General features: G+C 38.6%; 1 protein-coding gene across 2 annotated transcripts; it reads right to left on the bottom strand.

The window, feature by feature from the left end:
- Window positions 1–4,474: 4,474 nt before the first annotated feature.
- LOC105570539 lies at window positions 4,475–15,017 on the bottom strand. 2 transcript variants are annotated; one of them, XM_012027817.1, is made up of 4 exons: window positions 14,865–15,017; window positions 11,374–11,775; window positions 10,034–10,247; window positions 4,475–4,987 (listed from the first exon to the last, which is right to left on the bottom strand). In XM_012027817.1, exons 1-4 carry the CDS (start codon window positions 14,902–14,904, stop codon window positions 4,927–4,929), a joined length of 717 nt encoding a protein of 238 aa, XP_011883207.1. In that variant the 5' UTR covers window positions 14,905–15,017; the 3' UTR covers window positions 4,475–4,926. The 2 variants fall into 2 exon arrangements, with proteins under 2 accessions (XP_011883207.1, XP_011883206.1); XM_012027816.1 differs by lacking the exon at window positions 4,475–4,987 and adding an exon at window positions 7,845–8,335.
- Between the last annotated feature and the right edge of the window lie 7,095 nt (window positions 15,018–22,112).

The raw sequence follows: 22,112 nt of genomic DNA, 5'->3' as shown, positions 1-22,112 counted from the left end.
GCTGGATTTTCTTGAAGTCCTCGCCTCTGAAAAGTGCGTGGGAGGGAAATGCCAACGAAAGGTGACGATTATTATCTCGTAATGACATGATTACCGAATGATTTCAAATCCAATGCGATTTTTGTACCCTCCAAAATGAGGAGGACGAAATCGTCGCGAAATAAAACATCCAGTATTACTGAATTCTTTAATTACTTGGTGAAAGCAGGTTTGGAAAAGTTACTTTATAAAAGTATCTAGTTACAGTTACAGTTGTTTCGCTGAAAATGTAATTAATTATAGTTACAAGTAACCAATTCTGAAAAGTAACGAGTTACAGTTACAGTTACTCAAAAAGTAACGAATCATTACTTTTCAGTTACTTTCTTGCAATGAAAATAAAAATATCAAATCTTTATTAAAATAACTGAAAAGAAATGTTAAAACAACACAATGTGCACTTATTTTTAATCTTACACAATACGTATGTTCTGTAATTCTATATTATTAGTAACAAGGTTTTATCTGTTAAAATTTTCAGAATAAAACGTTGATTTTATTCTATGTAAGTGAGAGTGATTTCGAACCATCATTTGACTTATTACATCTGCAACATGTAAAAATTACACTTTTAAAAATTCATTTTATCATTAAAAATGTGTTAATTTTATACAAACTTTATTTCAAATTATTTTGAGATTTGCATTTATTTTGTGTTAAAATATTAACAGAGTATTAGTGCGATCATATCCATATTATGTTAAATTAACAAAAAAATTTGTGTGGACCGTTTGAGACATGTGATATCTGTTAAATTTAATACAAATTTGTCAACTGTGTATGATTCCGTTAATAAAAGAAATTGTTGCAATCCGTAATCTTATCGTTCTGCGGCGATTTGTCGAGATAAATATCACGCGTAATTGGAAGAGAAAATGCGAGGAATCACGTATATAAATTATTAATTAGTTTCGATACATCCACGAGCGATAATACCTTTCTTAACAATCAAACTCGGATGAATCTCTCTCACGTTATGCTTGAAAATTTTCGTCGGTTCAAGTTAAACATTTGTCGCTTTCAGATCAAAAGCGTAAGATAATACACGAATCGTCGGGTAAAATGATAACAAAAAATTACAATATGTACATCGATCGCTTGCCAAGAAATAATCTCTCTATCATTATATGTATAAAATTGCGCGTATAACATAAAGTTTCCATTGTCGGCGCGTTCAGGAGTGCCGTTTAATCGAAATAAAAACTTTTCAAAGCGTTCACAGCGAACAACTGTTACCGAGGCATAATGATAGCCGTTTATCCGTGAAAAACAACGGAGCAGGTACGGAGCGTTTCTTTCATTAAGTCGTCAAAACTATTTTCATGTTTTTTCAAACCCTCGCGTCGCTCGGAGATTGTTTACGCCGAGCCGCCGCGCCGCCGGCGACCGCCGCACAGAGGACGTTCGCGCTTCGCAGTATCGTTCGAGCCGCCGGTACGTACGCCACGGGGCGATGTGCGCGATCGTTTTCCGCGTAATTGAGCGACGTCACAACCGCGCGATCGAGCCGATCGATTTCGCGAGTGCCGCGGGACGTCGTTTTCGTGTCTCGGAAGAGAGAAGCTTCGCTATTCGTGGTACATCGCGTCGTTGGCGTGACTCGCGTAGTGCCGCCCTAGTAGCGCCGCGCAGTAGCTGCCGGGAGCAGCGGCCATGTTGATCCGTCCGAGGAGCGCCGTGGACACGCAGCAAGTCGGTCCAGTGTGTTGGTCGTCGCGTTTCACGGTACGCACAATCACAGTGAGTTGACCATTTCCCAGTGTAAGGCTGATGGCAGGGAGCAATCCGTAGACTGTCTCAGTCGTAGACGTAGGGCAAGAAGGCAGAGAGAAACACGTAAGTCGTATACAATAGCCTGTCACGACTTACGTTTCTCTCTGGCTTGCCCTACGTCTATACGACTGAGCCAGTCTTGAGCGCTTACGGATCGTTCTCTGCCACCAGCTTTACAGTCGCGCGACGTAGACTCCACCCTCGCGCGTCGGTGATCCATCGAGACGCATAAATCTGGGCAACCCCGGCCGAAATCTCACGCGCGGTCGGCGTCGTTGCGGCGCCGTCGTATCCTCGCGCGCCACGAGTGCACCGAGTTCTTCAATTGTTAATTCGTGCATCCTCGCGCGTGCAGCGACATCCGAGTTTTCCACGCGTGGTGCGCGGCGACAGAAACACTCGCGCGAAATCGCCCCGTCGAACGCGACGCGCGTCAAGTTAACCTCGCGCATCTCCGCGAGTCCTTCCCGCCCGAACGTCTTCTCGTCATTTCACGCGACGTCGTCTCGCCGGATTCGGCTCGTATTTCCGCCGGGAGTGCCGTGTCGTGAGTTACCTCTTTCGCGAGTGTTGTTTTGTGCCAGTGCGAAACGGAGGACTCTGAGAGGAAGCGGCGGCCGAGGAGGCATCAGGCAACGGCGGAGCAACTTTATGGTAAGTGCTTTTTATCTCATATAAAATTATCTTCCTCTCGTTTATTTTAAATAATTCAGGCCCGATTTCGCCAACGTTGTTTAACTTTAAGCTTAGCTTAATTCGTTCTTTATCTCTTTCCAACTGTCATTTTAGAAAGAGACAAACGTGAATTAAACTAAGATATATTAAAGTTAAGCGACGTCTGGTGAAACCGGGCCTTAAAAATTATTTTCATTAATATTGGTTTTCTTGTGTACTCTCTTTTAATGTTAATTTTATAATTTTTTGTTACAGAATCAACGTAGATAAACTCCGCTGCTGCGCATCTGGTCAGTAAGTCCGAAACTTTTTTTATTGAGGCAACGAATATACATATCTCGTAGAACGTAGTTTGTAGATCGTAGATATAAATCTTGTATATTCGTTGCCTTAAAATGGACAGGCTTCAAATGCCAACGGCAATTAAATTATTTATTTAATATATTGAATCTTTGGAGAGCTCTACAAATCAGTGTATGTCGAGCTCATTTTCTATATTGAGAATAGTTGAATAACAGAAGTTAAGCGAAATATGGCGAACATTATTCATGTAGCCTATCCATTTTTATTAACGAATTGATATACAAAATAAAATAACATGACGTGAGATTCGAATATATTTAGTCGAGAACACTGAAATTTCAACTTCTTTTTATATATTATTTCCAGTTATTAATTTATAATTATAATATGCAATTATAATATCGGTTGAAATCATGAAAGAAGTTTCGTTTTTCTGGATCTCACATCATTTATTCTGTTTATGTACGTATGTATGTACATACGTGATATACTTTTAAGATGCGTCTGGCATGAATACATGCATAGCACGCATCTTTGTATTTTCGCGGTCGGTTTTCGTGGTCGGTTTTCGCGATCGGTTTATCAAGAAAAATTTCCAAGAAATTATTAATTGTTTAATTTTATATCCTTATTACACATTTTAATTTATCGTGGAATATGATTAAAATCACTCTAACGCGAAGTAAATTTTTTTCTATATCTATTTAAATTTCGAATTCAAAGATCAAGTTACGAAGAAATGGTCAATATTTTTGAATAATTAACGGCAGTAAAAATAAATTTTATTCGTGTATACAGTAAAGTTTTTTGACTTAATATTCTTCTTTAAGTGACTTCTCGTGATCATGCATTTTTCGATACGATCGACACTCGTTTATTCGAACCTTACGAAATATTTGTCGGTGACGATAACCGACAATGGAAGGAGTTTCCTTCCTTCTTGATCTCTGGTCAAAATGACCAGACTGTATGGCCGGGAGCAACGAATGGTAGGTTCAATCTGGCCCAACGATGGAATACGACTAAGTAATTGGTCAATATTGGCCACTTTGATAGAGTATATAAGTAAGGTGTTGTACGAAATAAGTTAAATAATTTCTTCTTATGTGTCAAAATTCGGGTGGGTTATATTCTTATCTTGTTTACATTTTCTCGCATATGTGCAAGATTAAAAAGACTTCTATTAAATCCCTATTAAATCGCGCGCGTATAATCGGACCTCTTATAAATCGCGTCGCGATTTTAACGAAAGACTCGTAGGTTTATTAACAAAAAGCTGAAACGCCGTGTTGAAGTACCGTGTTGAAGTACCGTGCAATATTATTGACATGTAACATTGGCGTTACATTAGTATTTCTTCTATATTCGATATTACAATTTTATTCGGCAATCCTGGCCAATACACTCCCAATATAATCCAATGTTAGCCAATGTATAGTCAATAAATGCTACCAGGGAGGCATTTATGCGCAAAGGCGAGGCCTAATACGATTTGTGGGGGTTTAAAATATAAAGTAACTATTAATGTAACTATTAAATTAGTTACTGGTTATCGAAAAAATGTAACTAAGTTTAGTTACAGTTACAGATGGAGAGAAAATAACGAAGTTAAGTTAGAGTTACCAAAAGGAAGTAACTGTAACTGTAACTTCGTTACAAGTAATGAGTTACTTCCCAACCCTGGTGAAAATATATTGTTATTATTATTGTCTTATATCAGATATCAGATTTTTACGTACAATTCGTCTCGACATACTATTATATTATCTTAAATCGCCTTATTTACTTGTTACAATTGCATAAAGTGTACACGTGACTCGTTACTTTATTACTTAAATACATTTTTACTAATTCTAAGGGTAACGACAAAAATTGTAGACAAAAATGTATAGCTTTCTTCAACATGTATTTCTCATGCATCTTTCTCACGACCACCTTACGATTTAACTTATTTACACTGCGACGACAACTTAACTTTACGGAAAACAATGCTTTACGGGAAAAAATGCAGGATATTCGTCGTGGTGTCTGCCTCTTCTTCGCCGACCGCGGACGATCGTTTTGAGGCCGGTTTCCCTGGCGGCGAATGCGTTGTTTTTCTTCGCCGGCGAGTGCAACGCTTGCATGCAAACGCTTCTACTTCCTGTAGCCCAGCTTGCGCAGGGCCTTCAGGTCCACGTCGCCATAATAGTCCTGGCTGGGAAATGCATGAAAATAATGCGTGTGACTTGAGCGTAACGCGTTGATCGCCCTCAATCGAAGACCCACGGTCTTCAGAATACGTGAATCGTAATTCTCGCGCGAACTGTGGATCTACGCATAGATCTTTCTGATTTGATCGGATTGTGAGTAATTCCTCAAGTCGCCAAGTCTGAATAAAGGTCGCATTGAGGATGAAAGAAAATCTACCCCCGCGAGAAAAAGGGAAAGGTTTTAGGCTCGTTTTCTATTGCTGCACTGTAAACCAGTGCAGTAAGCTAGAATGAGAAAAAAATAGACTTGTCTTACTCTAATTTATTGCACTAGTTCACCTGTGCAGCAATAGAAAACGAACCTTTTGAGTAGCTATGTTTTATTAACTTCAGCAAACTTGACTAATGTTACCTCAGCTCGCCAGTCGTTTTCGCTTCGCGCGTATCGGGCAAGATCTCGTAAATATTTTAATTTGTTTTATTTCTTTCTTAAAACAAATAAGTGCGAACAATACGAAATTCGACAAGATTGAAATATAATATGTACATGGAATAATGTAATGTACGTTTCTTCAATCTTCGCTTCAGTTAAAATTATGATAAAGCTAATTCGATATGTACAGATTCGGCGCGTGTTAAGATGCTGGTTTTCTTAAGCTTCAAGTTAAGATTTTCAGGCTTTAATCGATACATTGCATACGTTACGATTAAGTTATATACATCATTAGGCGATAGTTTTCACATGCAACAAGTGACTACACAGAATGTGCTGAGAAACCTATTAAATATATTAAGAATTAAGAACAAATGGAGAAATGATTAGCGTTCGATGGATTGGGAAACGGGATTCGAAGGCAAATAGACAGAGAAATTGCTTATATTTTCACCACACATTTAACGTCAAACGTGGCCTAATTCTTCTCTGCTGTATGACACGCAATATAATCATAACGATATATCGATTAAATAATAAGATAATTTCAGAATTTTAATTGCAATTTAATTATTACCTAATTATATCTTACAAGCAAATACTCGCGATCTTAACGTATTACATAAATAGAACTCGAAATTGTTATAAATAAAATTTTTAACATCAAATATGAGGTGAAAATACAAGTCGAAATCTTTCAAGAGTTTTCTTTTTTTTTTATTGTATAGACTTTTCGCTTTTACTTAAAGATACACGACAAACCGGCCAATCTTGCTTACGTAATGTCAAGAGTCGGAAGGATTTCTGAACTGTAGATTGTTAATTACGCGAGTCCGATAGATCTCGTTTTCATACGCGATGTAAAATCGATGTCTTTTACTTTTCTTTATCGTGTGTCTCATTCAAGAATTAAAATCCGTAATTTCGTTAAATTCAGCTTTTCAGTTGTCTTATTGTATCGAGAACAATTTTTGCAAAAAATTCAACCGTTAATTAATAGTAAAACTTTTCACACATTTTATTGACCATTTTTGTGAAACAAATTAACACGGTAAGATAAATCAGGAGCTGTATCGGTACAATGACAGGATGATAAATAATCAACAGAATATACGTTTTTAACAAAATTGCAATTTTGCAAAAGCGGCCCTCGATTGTAGCGACTTCATTATTACGAAATTACAAATTTTAAATTTCTATTCTCACAGTAAAGAAAAACAGGGAAAAAAGACAGAAGAAAGATAGATTGAAGATAGTTAAAAGTGTGTAGATAGATTAGAAGCAGTTAGGAGAGGGCAAATTTTATATTTCTGAAAAGAAATTAATTGAAAGAAATCGCCTACAAGGCGTCCTGATTAATTCAAATTATTAATATAAATTTTGCGGGACATCTTTGAGCATTTGTCAGGGAATGTTCTGAGAAAATTTGATACTTTCTCAATGTCAATTATTATCAATTAGACATTGTAGCGATAGAAAATCGACAAGATTTTAGGTCCCGTTTAAGCTAAGAGGGGATCTTTAAATATTATAAACTACAATTAATTCTGTGCAATGTGTACGTTGAAAAATACTAATAGAATAATTATGTCAATTTCAGCACAAATTTGCCAGTTCTTACAGAAATTTGTTCTGAAAATTACATTAATAGATTTCGTAAATAGTTACGCGTATATTGCAAACCGAGACAGATACAAGTGAACAAGGAGTTTTATATGAATTCTCGAAATTCGCAATTACTCGTCGCGCTAACTAATCGCGCGCGCGTATATATGTGTGTATGTGTGTGTATCTTTGTCCTTTTTCTTCTATTCTATTATAATTACAAAAATAGAGCATATACTCGTGCATCGAGATCGCGTGGAGACGCGTAATTAGAGCGACGAGAGAGAATTTCGCGAGAGTATATGAAGGCACGAAATTTACAGCAGCTCGAACGCGCATTTCTTATTCTTTCAGAATCTCACGGAGGTTTTATTTCGAATTTAACTCCGAGATTTCGCCTGGAGATCCTCGCGGGCTGCCGATTACTTCTTTTTCGGAGAAAATCTCTTTATAATCAGGGCTGCATTTTTCCTCGATTATGCGTACGCGAAAGTATGTTTATTATGTTTGAAGAAACAGAAAACGAAAGAGAGAGAGAGAGAGAGAGAGAGAGAGAGAGGGAGAGATAAAGAAAGAAAGAGGAAGAGTAGAATTCAAAAAGGCAGGAGAAGGACAAGATAAAGAAATAAGAATAGAGAAAAAGAAAGGAAAAGAGAAAGAAGTGTTCTTCGATACAATTTATTAGCATAAAATCGATATAAATTTAAATAATGCGGAATAGGACAACATTAAAAAATAAAATATACAAAGGAACGTGAATAGATTTGCGAATATTTTTATCGTGGAGAATTGAAGTAAAATAGTAAAAGAAATTAAACTTTCTGTTTAGGGCATACTTTTATTCTTTATTAAAACACAGGGCATAATTCGTTTTCGCCAGGTAAATTTTGGAGCACGATTATGTGAACATGACAAACGAATTCTATTGTAGTAAAGGATCATTATTCCTTGTAAGAAGGAGCGCTACATTTAAATTTGACAATCTAGACTTTAGACTAATAACCTGCGTTAAACAATAGAACTCGATAAAATTAAATGACAGCAACAAAGAAAAAAAAAGAATGAGAGAAGTAGAAAGAAAACGAGAGGCAAAAAGAAATAGAGAGGGCGTGAAAAGATGAAGGGATGGAGGGAGAGAGAGAGAGCGAGGTAAATCAGGATTTATTCCTGATTGGGTGAGGGCCTCGTGGGCCCTCCTACTGTTGTGGGCCTAGGTTTGAGGACCTGGTTCGGCTTTCTGGGCTCGCTCTGGATACCGGCAAGCAGCTCGCTCTTCCGGATGCTCTTCAGGTCCAAGTCACCGTAGTAATCCTCACTGCGGAGCAAAATCGAGAAAAACCCGGAGGTCAAGACATGCTCGGTGCGCGCTACTGCGTACTGGCGTGCTCTTGTCGTTATGTTGCGGACGAGATGCACATGCATACACACAAAGATACTATGCTTGCATTTACAATTAGTCATGAAAATTTGCAAACCGCGCGGAGAATGCAAGAAATTGTAGGAGAATGCGAGGAAAATCTTCTTTCGTCGCCTTATTTAGGTGTGTATATGTGTGCAAATTTTCACGATTAGGTATCTAGTACTTCTACGATTTACTACGTAGATTGCCAGGCAATTAGAATCGTGTTGAGATTGATTCCAATTTCGATTCAATATAAATTCTTTAGATACAGATAAAAATTATATGAAATGAACACAATTGTAAAGTACACTTTTCTAGGCAATCCATACGAATGGGTAGTATTACAATAACGTTAGAACGATGAGACAGTTAACATATACGTTAGCCACATGTTAGAGGATAATTAAGAAGTATAATTACCAATATTAATAATAATTAATACACAAAATTATTTGCCAATTTACGATCAAGCACTTAATGTTCGAAAACAGAAATTCAACTTTCACAGACAAAACTCAATTCGCGATTCGACTCTTCAATTTTTAAGTACACGATTTGCTGCACGTCAAATTTCCATTTAGATTACTTCTTTTTTACAGTAATTGCGCAAAAACATGATTAACCACCGCGAAAGTGTGCTGTAACGCGAATATCTCCTTAATTACACATTGTCCAATGCAAATGCAATTCCTTCCCCGAAAGCCCTCGAACACGATTTCATCCAGGGTAGCTCGATATTTCCATCGGATGACTGTAATTACCGAGATAATTAAATTCCAACATTTTTATAATGCGCCCCCAATTATTTGTTGCGCAATGCATCGTTGTCGTTAATATCATTTTCGTACGTTCAACGACTTTTAGCACACATTTCTTGGCGGAGTTTCATTGCGCTCTGTTAATTTTATAGTTATTTAATGTAGTCTCCAAAACTAATATTAATATCACAAGATATGACTGGCAGAAAATTACAAGACTATTTAGAAAGAATTGATTGATGAAAATTATATGGAAATATTAGAAGAGAGAAAAGACACGTAGGAAGTTAAGGAAAATTTAGTTTTAAAAACAACGTTCGCACTCAAAATTTTTCAAGTTTTACAAAATTAGCTTTCGTATGTTTAACTTTTTGGGGGAAATTTTTACGCTAATCAATCATTACAGCGACTTTTTTGCATTTTGCTTTATGTTCCTTCCAGCGATCGTAATTTAAACAGATGAGATCTTGAATTCTTGATCAACATTTATCATTGTGTGAAATCGAAGTTAAAAGAATTCTGGTAGATACGAATTATCCGTTTTTATGTCGTATTCGACTGCGTGGTCTTGGATTAGAGTTCGACCGTTTAAACTTATACCATATGCTAATCGTTTCAAAAATCAACCATGATTGCGCAGAAACGAATGAAATAATTCGTAGAAAGAGAAAGATCGTTCAAATGGACCAAGTAATTTCACTCTAAAATTCTCCCTTCCGCTTCTTTTCGGAATGTAAAAATTCGTAGCAATTTTGGTATCTGTTTTTCTCAATACTTCTTGATCGTTCTCGCAGTTCATTCTTGCACTGCAGTTTTACGACAGAATCCGTTAGAAAACATTAAAAACGCTCACCATCCAGGAACATCCTCCGGGTCCTCGCAGGCGCCGCTGCCGTCGGCGTCGCCGATCTTGAAGACGGTGCCGATCGGGCAGCCGTACTCCCTGGCGATGCCCTCAAGACATATGTAGTACTTTCTGCAATCCTCCGGATGGGCGTGTCTGCTGAAGCTGCCGGATGCGCCGCTCACTTCTCCCGCGGCCGGACACGTGAAACCTCCGGCGACCTCTGCGTGAAGCAACAAATAGACATATAATACGAGCGACAGAGAAAGGCACCGTATCTCTTCGTAATTACGTGCGATACTGATCAGGGGCGAACAAAAGTACGAGATACCAAGCACATAACAATATGAAATGCACAATACGTGTGACATAAAGAAGATACGTTTGACCCTTTTAACTTTTAAGAGTTATTTAATCAATAAGAAAGTCGAACTCGTAAGAAATACGTATATGGTGTGAGAGAAAAAAAATAGTTTATTCTATTTTTATACCCTTGGGAAAATATACCTCTTAGAAAACCTTTAAATGTTACTTTAGAAAAATAAGAAATATAGAAAGTAAAGGACACTCGAAACTTTTATCTAAGGTAAACTTGAAAGTCACTTTAATAATTTAAAAGAAAACTTTAAGAGAATTGTGAAAAGCATGTGATATAAGTTGTAATACCGCGCGGCCCTCTAGCGGGAACTTCGACAGACTTGACTGAATCTGAAAATTACCGTGTCCTAACTTACTCTAAACTTTCTTAAGTAAACTCGTGGATTTGAAAGATTACTTTTAAAAACTTGAATTTCATTTCAAGTAAATTTTCCCAAGGGTACGTAAGAGAAGAAAAATCACAGAGTTAACGTAGAAAGGAGGCGAGTGGAAAGGAAATGGAAGGATCTGCGATACAGTTGTATGTCTCGCAGTAGAGAGGCGGTATTGGCCGTTTTATGTATGTCCTATTATCCGCGTCAAATCGCCCGTGACGAGTTCCTGAGTGACTGGATCAGAAATCCTACAAGTCCACGTTATAACATTCGATTTGACGCCAACAGCGTGTCGTTGAAATAACATTGAAGTGTCGATTACGTCAGAAACAGAAGTTGCAACAGTCAATTTAAGGGTCCTCCGCAATAAAGGAAGTTTTAAACTGCGAAACTCCAGGGACGAACTCTCTGAATAATTATTACGTCACGGAAGAATTATCTTCAATGATATGCACGATCGGAACATTATTCTTTGCCGATATCTTCTTCACCCGAACGGTTCTAACGTCCTCGGAAGTTAACAAGTCGATCAGGCTCGACTGTGCAGCTCGCAATGAACTGAACTCAAGACGGACTCGCGACCGGCGGGGTCGATACCTTCGTTTCTGCACTCGGGCACTTGATCGGCCCACATGCACACCCTGGCCTCACGGTCGTAGGCCAGTCCGGGGCTGCACTGGTAGCGGGAGGCCTCGCCGTTCCAACAGTTCCAAAAGACGTCGCACTTCTTCTCGTCGGGGAAGATGCCGTAGAGGCGGGCGCAGTGCGGCGTGCTGATGGGCGGTTCGAGCTGCGCGCGCTCGCCGCAGTCCACGTTGTGCAGGTAATCGCAGTTCTCGGTGAGGAACTTGTTGTCGCTGGAGTCGAATGCTAGACCGTTGCCGCACGTCTTCAGCTCCGCCACGTTATTGTCGCATTTCCAGTACTTGTCGCACGATATGTGATGAGGATAGAACCCGAAATCGTCCGGACATTTGAAGGACTCCTGACCGTTCGTCCCTGAAATGATCAAGATCGCATGTTCGAGTTCGTTCGATTCTCTCGAGGCTCTTCGCTGTGTTAAACGTTAATTGATATCTATATTCTAGCGAAGACAAATCCGTAGTGTGTTCGCAGAATTTCGTCTCTCGCGAGGGACAATATAATTCGCTTCAGAAACAATTATGTTTCTGCAGTGCTCGCGAACGAAAGAGTGAAGCGTATTTTTCCTCAAATATCTTGAGGCTGTAAGGTACATAAAAGGCTACTACGTTTTCTTGTATCTCCCCCAGGAAGTACAAGAAAAAATACCACTTCTACCTCGTATCCGCGAATCGTTGCCTCGAGTTTCTCGGACCGCGGTTAAAAGCGACCCCGCCTTTAGCTCGACAGCACTCCGTTCTCCGTAGGAAATCGCAAGCTAAAATTAACTGCCGGCCGCGAGAGAGCCTCCATTCCGGTTTCCTCTTTCCATTCCCCCGTTTAACAGCAACGACCGCGAAAAAAAAATGGCGGGTGCAGCAGGAAACGTATCCAGGCATCGTTACGGGAGAATAAATCCGAAGGGGTAGATTAGAGTAAGGTACATAATGTATTGTTTCAAGAGTACAGCGCGTCCGCGTTAATTGCGTCTAATATATATATTTTTTTTACGCCCCTTTCTTTCTTTCACGCGCACGCGCACGCGGCGTATGACGCCTGAATAAGCTAAAATGTATCTTATGTAAGGGACTGTGCGCGCCGGACGGTAACTTTCGCCGGGCGCTTTCACTTTGGGCCCGCGGCCAGGCCCCGGCCGCAGCCGCTCGTGACTGGGCCCTCCCAGCATCCCGTTCACCCGGTTCGCCGAGCCTCAGTGCGAGTCTGTATACGAATGCGTCTGCTTGGAGCTGTGTTCACTTTCGTTTTCCACGGGACCGGTCCCGCCACCGAAAGCGACTTCGAAATATTCGTCGGCCAGGGGACCACAGACAGGAGTCCCCCACCCCCGCCCCCCTCGCTTCGTTCCAGTTTCGTGCGACTCGTTTTGTAAAATATGCGGCATTAGGTCGTTATATAATTACTTGTTTAAAGTATGCAGTGGTTATATAAAACACTGATTTACATATGTACTGAAATGATTTGCACGTTAAAAATCAAACTTCTACAATGAGATCAAGAATTGACATTGTGTTCAAAGAAGGATAAAGTTAGAAGGTATTAAGTAAATCCAAGAAACATATGTTTAAGTATATTCACAATGTGTTTGAAATTTAAAAAATTTTATTTTCGTGAAAAAATTTTTAACAATTAGTTTGGATATTTTTTGATTTTTTTGAATATTTATTTTCTCTCTCTCTCTCTCTCTCTCTCTCTCTCTCTCTTCTTTCTATGGTATTAACTAAGAAAGTTTTATTATAAATCTTATGTGGGAGTCTAATACACGATACGTAATAATTGGTTACATACTTCAATTATCAAATATTTCATCATATACATTTATATATAAAGTATGATGAGAGTAAATGTCCGTTTTCTGAAAGAAAATTTCTAACATACAAGATACGAGTCTCTTCATAATATCATATTTTCACTGAAGGATTGAGTATAATTTTTCTCTCAATAATTACACGATTTACGCTAACGTTGCATATAAACATTTTCATTTCTTTTGCGTTGTAGATCTGTAGAATTTATATATATTCAGTAGTTTTTCAGTAAAACCATTAAATATTAAGACTGTAAATATTTCTTTTATAGTCTTTCAATAATTTTCTCGATTATATTGTAAAATTCTTAGTAATTTAAACGATTTTTTCTCCATTATTCTTGATTATACTTACGGAAAATCGGTATTATACATATGGACAGTTTGAAATTAGTTTATCAGGAAAGTTATTTTCGTTGCGATTAATCTCATTCTTGAATTTTCCTTTGGCAAGAAAGGAACGAAAAGGAGCTAGGGTCAAGATCTGGGCCAAGGTTATGCCGCGATGGCAAGAAAGCGTGGAAAATTTTTTAGACCAGGCGCAATTTTCAATTATTGCGGTACTTAATTAACACAGTTAGAAAGTACTCGTCACGGAATTTACCATTTTTAGAGAAAAAAAACACGATTTTATTGCCCAATAAAAATTAAAGTCCAAGATAAATATAATCGTATCTAATTAATATAAAAATACAGAATTCTAAATAATTCTCTTAAAACTTTTTCAGAAATATTGATAATCTTAGAAAACATTTCTTTATTCCATTATGCAGAAAATAGAATAATAGAATTGTAAGCTTACTAAATATAATCGTGATTGCGGTTTAGTTAAATTATTTTGTCATTGGATAGATGTACATACTTGCATTTTATTTCTTGCGTTTTTTTTGCATCTACACACGAGCAAAAAATAATCGTATTATCTGCTCAATATTAAAACTACATATATGCGTAAATGCAAAATATTTTTATGATCAGAAAATTTGTAACACATTTAATTATATTATATATTTTAACTTGAAAAGTTATATTTACATAAAACTTTTGTATCTTTCAGTATAAAATCTTATAAAAATATATCAATCTTTCCGTTTGTTAACAGTTTTTCTTTTGACATTACGGTGGTGCCTTTAATCCAAATAATGTTAAATTTGACTGTAGGAAAATAAAATAATAATAAACTACTAATTAACAAATAACGATTTAAGTCAATAGATCGCGATGGAGAGAATAAAAGGGAGAGAGAAGGAAAAGGAAGGAGGAAAGAAGAAGAGAAATAGAGAGAGAGAGAGAAATATTCGTAAATCGAAAACTTGCACACGTGACCGCGCGAATACGAATTAAACGATCGCGATCGCGTTTTCGGAAGTTTTCCAAGGACTATCTCCGCGGGTCCTCCGATGCGGCGGGATCCCGGCGCAAGAGTTCCGATTATATCCTGTTCTCGACGCACGTAGGGCGCACTGCATCTACTCTACCACACGCGCATGTTTCACACACTAACGATGAAACCTCCACTTTCTCATTGTTCGAAGATTATCGCGTCTCACTCGCGATCATCCGCGCGATTTAACCGGCCCATTTCAACTTCACCACCCCCTTATACCCCTCCCCCGGTGTTGGTTGGTCTGTATTTACGTACCGGCGATCAGTATGGCGGCTATCACGTAGTACGTCCTCATGGTTCAACGAAAAAGTCGACTATGTGACGCGGAGGCAAACGAAAAATTAACGGAAAAAAAATTCTACAAACACTTTTAAGGACACCGCCTCCGCTGCGTCGAGAGATAGAACTCTGTGTTTGGGCCCTGACGTTCGCCACCTTTATATAAGTCATTGGTCACGTGTCATAGGTCCCTCTCCCCTCCTCCCCTTTTTACGGCTACCACCTCCTCCTTCGGACACCTCGAGAAGAGGTGCACCTCTCTACTTTTCTCTCTCTCTCTCTCTCTTTTCCCCTCTCTCCCTCTTTCTCCCCTCTCTTGTCTCTCACTTAAAAATTTGCTGTCTTTTATTTATAATGTTACCCCTCTCTCCTCGTCCGTCTCTCTATTTCTCACTCTCTTCTTCTTTCCTCGTGTTATGAGACAGATTTGTGAAACAAACTACCACATTGCGAGTATTCGATGTATTTCCATTCTCGTCAGCCTCAGCTATCTTGTTTCCAGTTCTTGAATGAAGGAAATCGCCGCGTAAAAAGAACGTGGTAGTGACAATGGTATATCCAGGGGAACAGACTTTTAAAAGTTGGAGTTGAATGGGGGGAATTAAAGTAATATAAAACACCCACACGCGCGCACGTATCTGTGCATTTATCTGCTTTAGGTGTTAAAGCAAAACTTCAGAGAACTTAGATAGTTTCTTTTTTATGCCCTAGCTGCAGTATCGAATATGAAATAAATTCTCCTCTCGCCTCTCCTGGAAACGGCGTTCGATGTCCCACGACATCTCCTCCGTCCTTTCGCTGGCGAATCCTCAAATCGTTGAAATAACTTTCGAGTTCTTAATGCCAGGAACATTTCTTTTTTCTCTCGCATCGCCGCGTTATCTGCCGCCAGTCGCGCGACCAGTTTTCGAAACCTGGTTTTCGCGCCGAATATGCCGAAGAATAGCGCCTTACGATCTTCAAAGCGCTTTGTTCCTCCCGAGGCTCGCGAAATTCCGCGCCGAGAGAAAGAGACCCCGGGTATTACGGTCGTTCTTTGAGATGCGGGCGAAAGGGAGGCGAAGCCGAAAACTTCTCGTTTGCTCCGCAGTCATAAAATATCGCCTTAGCCCGAATCTTTTATTTCTGGCGAGAAAAATGAGGATTTATCTCGAGATAAATCTCAGCGCATTTATATTAACGTTCCGCAGGACCGTTGGAGAACTTTTTGACGGACTAGTTTGAGAGCTGTAGGTCCAGGAAGGAGTAATATATTTCTGTAAAAGAATTCGCTTTAATTAGCTTACTCGAGAAGACGGCGGGAAATGCGTTTGCGTATCGATAAATTCGTCGAACTGCTTTCGTACGCAGTCGACGTGTGCCGGCCGGCCATGGTCGTGCGATTTGCAGAATACCGGTCGGCCCGTGGCTATAATAATAATTATACATATACGCGGCTGTGATACGTGGCTACAATGATAATCATAAGGTCACGGCAGTCTGCGACGTGATATAAAATAACGGGGTAGGGGCCGAAGGTCGTGCGTCGTGCGCTCAGTCGCGTGACTCATCCCGCCGAGACACCACCCTTTTCAGGATCCGGCGCTATAAATCCGTTACAAGAAAGTACAGTGATGGACAGAATGGTTGCGACACGGTTCCATTTTTTTTTCAGATTAAGTTCCAAAATCTTCTTGTCCGAAGAATATTTCACACGATGGCCATTCCAAAACCGTTTTGAGTGCTTGCCATCTATTTCTCGAGTAAAATTTTCGCCGGAGAAAATGTTTTGGAACCCGAATCTAAATGCGCGTTTCTGAACTCACTAAAAATTAAGTGTCGCAACTATTCGGTCCATCACTGTACATGGATCGTCGAGTTAGGCCTATCGCACACAAAATTGCACAGCTACATAGCATAAGAACCGTCTAAATAAGCATCGAGAGTATTATGTTTCCATATTTATTTACATAACGTGCTCGTTGGCCTAGACGGTCTTATGCTATGCGTATGATTGCAGCTATGCAATTTTGTGTGCGATAGCCCTTAAGCCTGATCTACAATGTGCTCTTGGGGTCTAGAAACATTCTGTTTTATATAAGCAATTCAAAACGCTTCAAAACTTTGTCGACAGCATACGATTGTACAATTTATCAACTACAAAATAGAATGTTTCTAGACGCAAAGAGCACATTGCAGATCAGGATTATGCTCTCTTAATGCATTTCGGATACCATTGATATACAATTGACATACACTGATGAGTGAAATTGAGACAATGAGTGAAAATTACATCTTAGTAAACATTTTATGGAATTAAAATTAATTTGTTAAATTTCAAATTATCTACCCTGATAGCACATAACTGAGACATAACTGAGACTTGTTGTGCTATCAGGGTATTCTTTGATATTTAATAAATACTTAAATTAAAGCGAAGCATGTTTTAATTTGTTTATAATTTTTTAAATTTAAGTTAATAAGCTATTAGGAGCCACCTAATGAATAATTTTTTTGAGTGAAGTAATATTTTTTTGGATTAAGACATTTTTTATCAGTGTAGGCGACGTTGTTTTTCTGGAAGTGCTGATCCTGATGAGAGTTAACATCTTTGCATTAGTTTCATCAGAAGATACTTTGAAATGTGTTATGAGAATTTAAAGGAAGAGATATTTGATTATATCAAAATATTTTTCTAGATTTAGTACTTGTTGAAAAATACTAATTTTCTTACTTACAAACTCATAATTATCTGGACATAATGTCAATATGCAGATTGGTAGATGTCAGTTGCAAGTTATATGAATATATTACCTTTTAAATAATACAAGTGAAAATTTCTATATAAATCTCTTTGATCGGAAATAATGTGTACATGTTTGGATGTTTTCGTCACAATTGCTATGTAATCATCCTCGCCAAGACAGGAGTAAAAGTTTGGAATTTACATTAACATCGCGTGCACGAAAGTAGAAATTTACCTACATTCAACTCTCCTTTTTTGCTTGATTCCACCTTCTTGCTCAAATCTAGTTTTCCTTTGCCAAATAAACATTATCCTTCTTAAACTCCTTTGTCTCTTTTATAATTTCCATTGTAATATCATTTTAAAATTCAAATACTTTGTACACGCAGCACATAAATATCTTTTCTTTGCAAATTGAAGTATCGCGTATTCCATTTCATTAATGAACGTTCTTGAGGGCCGCCTTTTCAGAGAAGTAAAAAACTGAATGTTAATTGCAAAAGACGAATAATTAACTGCAAAGTTTAAAAAAAATTAAACACGCGAGCACACAAAAAAGTCACGAAAATGGAGCGTAGTGGGACAAAATTCGATTCGTTTTTCTTTCTTCGTTTCGTTGTTTCCTTGTTGGTGAGATTGATTTACGTTCTTCATATGGATATAGAAATCGTTTTAACGGTATCTTGGCACGGTCGCAGTAAAATGATCAATTGAGATCCATCGTAGAACCCAAGTTCCAATAGAGTAGTTGTCTTTCTTCATTTCCAAATAATTCCTACATTTTCCAATTCGTGCGCAACGCGCTTTTCGATTGTACATTACGCTTTTCAATTCAAATAATTCATTTTATCGACTGTTATGTTATAAAATCGTTTGTTAATGTTCATAAATTTTATACTCGTTAAAGTATACTTTTAAATACTGGAAATTCTCAGTAGGTTCTCATTCAGAGTTTTCATTTCCTGAAAGGCGTAAAAAATGTACTTACGTCATTTAGAAACTAACAGAATTAGTAAAGTTTTCTATGTTTTCTGATTGCGATCTTCTCGGTAACGATAGACACGAATAATTATGTAATTAGGATTTCGTCGTAGATGTAATTGATAACGAAAATTTCGAGCAATATATTCATTATTGTATATGAATGATGTATTTTCTAACACTAAGACTTGTTTCCTGGATTTACACAAAATCGCCTTTTCTTGCGGGCCTTTTTCAATTCCGACACTAGTTTTTGCAATATTGCGAAAGGTCGTATATCGATCAATCGTATCACGCCGTATCGGCTCACCTCATACCATCCGTTTACATTTCCAATGGCTGTTACGATTCGTCACGTAAGAAAGTTGCACGGGTTTTGCAACGCATTTCGCCATTTCTCGCGACAGTGGACGAGTTATTTCGTCATATAGGAAAGTCTTGAGATCGGAAGGAAGGATTTAGAAAAAAGGTGGAATGCCAGGGATAAAATTATAATCGCAAAAATTTCTGACAACTCGATTAGGAGAGATTTGAAAGGAAGAAAAATATTTTTCGGTGTAATAATCTTACACTGTTTGTAAAAAGAAGAGACTCTCGATAAAAAAGATAATAAAGCACAATAGTATAAAATAATAATAGCAGTAATATATAATGATAATTAAATGACGTAATAACATATAAAATACATGTAATACAATTTTAAAATATAATAATAATACTTTTTTTTACCGATTTTTATTTTATTTCACTAGAAATTCTATTTTATTACGTGGGACATTTCGGTCCCTGCCGTGTACGCTCTTGATTGAAAATTATGTAATTCTAAATTGATGGTCAATGAAAGTAGCTCCTTAGCGATTCCTTTAGATCGAGAATTGACGTTTCTTGTTGAGACCAAGGACGATTTCGATCCAAGGTAGACGCACATGCTAATGCAGGACACTTTCAACGACGACAACGGCGCGGCGGCGACAACGGAACTTTCTCGTTCCGTTTAATCCAGTTTCTCAAATAAAATCGCATCGCCACCGTCGTTGGCCCAAGTGAGGTAACGAACGTGCGCGTGATTTATAAGCGCGCTCAATAAATGGCTACTGGCTATCGAGTCTAAGTAATGGACATACGCTGTGCACGCGACTTCTGCGTGTTTCTCCCGCTAAAGTGACCGTTCCAAACATAATTCGTGTCTTGAGACAAAATGCGACGGCCGGGATAAAAATCATTGCGGTAATAATAATTAAGTACAACGTACGACAATGAAATAAACATCGTACAAATATCGCGTCGTTATTTTGGAGCTTAGTAAACATGTAAAACAATAACGTAATGTCGTGTATAAATTTATTAAACACGCGAGCACGACGCATTCCTTAAATCTTAATTTACCGGCGAAGCTCATTTATCGTCGAATTATTTATCATTGTTCAATATCTCATTATCCTCCTTACCGCGCGAAAAATTGGACGCGATAACCGGTTAGCCGATAACGCGCGACGCATTTACCGTACGCGCATTCCGTACACTTCTTGCGCGCGTTATCATCGCGGGTACTTCCGGTAAAAGCGATTTGATTTCCAGCCGTCTGAGCGAGTTTTCGCGGCGCCGGTGATAACTTTCACGTCCTATACGGATCGTAGACAGTATTATATTCCAAGTTAACGACCACCAGTTGCCTCGCCTCAGCTCCGAAGATATTTTCATGTCGGAGCGCATTTCAACGTTAAATCCACACTTTTTGCAACGGCATCGGTAGAGCAAATAAGAAATTATCTCCGCGTAAATTTCTATCGCATATTCTGTACCGATCAACTCTGCTAGGCGTTTTAATTCCGTCTGCATTTCTTTTTATACGTTTATCCAGTTTTATCCATTGGGTCGGGTTTCATCTGCTCCGTCTCAATTTTTCTTGAGAAGAAAATTTCTATGCTGGAAACAGCGCACGAGAGACGAGAGGCGCATGCTTAACCCTTTGAAGCATACATTTTTCTATTGAACCATTTTTTGTGAAACTTTGTACACAAGGGTTTTTGGGGTCGCTGATTACGAGTCCGATATCAGATTTTTATAATTCAAAATGGCGGAATTCAAAACTTAAAAGAATAACATCATTCAACTGTATAATTCAACTATGCTGAGAAACATTATTTAGATAATATTAGGACCCACGGAATCTAAGTTCCAGTTGAAGATTCTTATAGAATATAAAAAATAGCGCGCGCGAAATGGCGGATGCAAAATTCTTGGCACTATCCAGAACTAACGACGCGGACGTGAGTCCCTAAATACCGTAATCAAACGAAAATGCTGAAAAACTTGATAACTTAAAAATTCACGTACTTTGCATCCGCCATTGTTGGTCGGCCATTTTGAAAATCTGACATCAGATTCGTAGCGAACGACCCCGAAAACCCCTTTGTACAAGATTCTCAAGAAATAATCTTAAAAAAAACTCGGTCAATAATGAATATTTCCGAAAAATTGCTGTTTTTCCATATTTTCTCATTTATAAAACTTTTACAATAAATATTAAAGACTGCTCAACTTTTTTTTACGTTCTTTCATCGCTAAGATACCCAAGAAATACAAGAAACCCGACCTAAATGCGTTAACTAGAAGTTAAATGGCCAAAAAGTAAAGGAGTTGAGGTGGTAACGTGGGTTACATGCTTCAAAGGGTTAAGATCGACGTCGAAAGGAAATGTTCCGAGACGACGAAAAAGGAGAACCCTCGCCGGATAACGGTAATGTTGCGTCGCGTTCGGTGCATTATTGCGGTATACTGATCGGCATTACGTGTTCAACGTGCCAAAGATGTCTCTGGGCGCGATTAATATTCGGCCCGATCCGGGCCTCTCTCCTTTTTCGAGCAAGACCCGTCGTCCTTCCGCAGGATCCCCCCCTACACGCGGCCGGTGCGACTCTTTCGTATTTCTTCCTGTCGCGCGAATTATTCCTCTCTCGCGAATACGATCCTTCTCCCGATATTGGAATCTCGCCGAAGGTCGAGGAGGTTTTCTCGTAGCGATCGAGTTCCGATAATAGAACGGAACGTTTAATTGAAGTGAAGGCGCCGCGCAGAAACTCGAGTCTGATTAATAAGTTGTTTACCTCGACGTAAATCACTCGGCGTGCTTACGAAACTGAATTTTTATACGGCTATCAATCTTTATTTACGGAGTATGTATATTAAGCTTCTTCTTTTTCCTCTTGCACGCGCGTAACTTTGCGTCCCGCACTTATTACGCATGTGTTGCTCTTCATTTCTTAATATAATTACACCGTACAGCTCGTCTAATGTATTTTTCTCGAGTGCAATGTTTTTTTCTTCTCTTCCAACGTTTTGCGGCACATTAATAAGGATTAACGGAACGATAAATCTCCGTCACTTTCGCAACATCCACGAAATATTCGGCCCGCTCTCTCGCGCAGGCATGTTTCGCGGCTTTTTTCCTTTGGTAGCGCGGCGTGAAATTTAATTTCCAAACGTTCATCCTCTCCTATTAGCGATTTCGCGCTCGG

Source organism: Vollenhovia emeryi, unplaced genomic scaffold (assembly GCF_000949405.1).
Source record: "Vollenhovia emeryi isolate VEMERY1.0 unplaced genomic scaffold, V.emery_V1.0 DF939120.1, whole genome shotgun sequence".
Classification (NCBI taxonomy): Eukaryota; Metazoa; Arthropoda; class Insecta; order Hymenoptera; family Formicidae; genus Vollenhovia; species Vollenhovia emeryi.
Note: the sequence above shows the minus strand (reverse complement) of the source record. Positions and strands in the feature narration are given on the sequence as shown.

Excerpts from the sequence above, each read along its gene's own strand:
- LOC105570539 (XM_012027816.1), bottom strand. The coding sequence starts at position 14,904 with ATGAGGACGTACTACGTGATAGCCGCCATACTGATCGCCG. Across the intron at positions 11,776-14,864 it reads AGCCGCCATACTGATCGCCG|GGACGAACGGTCAGGAGTCC; the intron begins GTACGTAAATAC and ends TGATCATTTCAG. Across the intron at positions 8,336-10,033 it reads CCGGAGGATGTTCCTGGATG|TGAGGATTACTACGGTGACT; the intron begins GTGAGCGTTTTT and ends TTTGCTCCGCAG.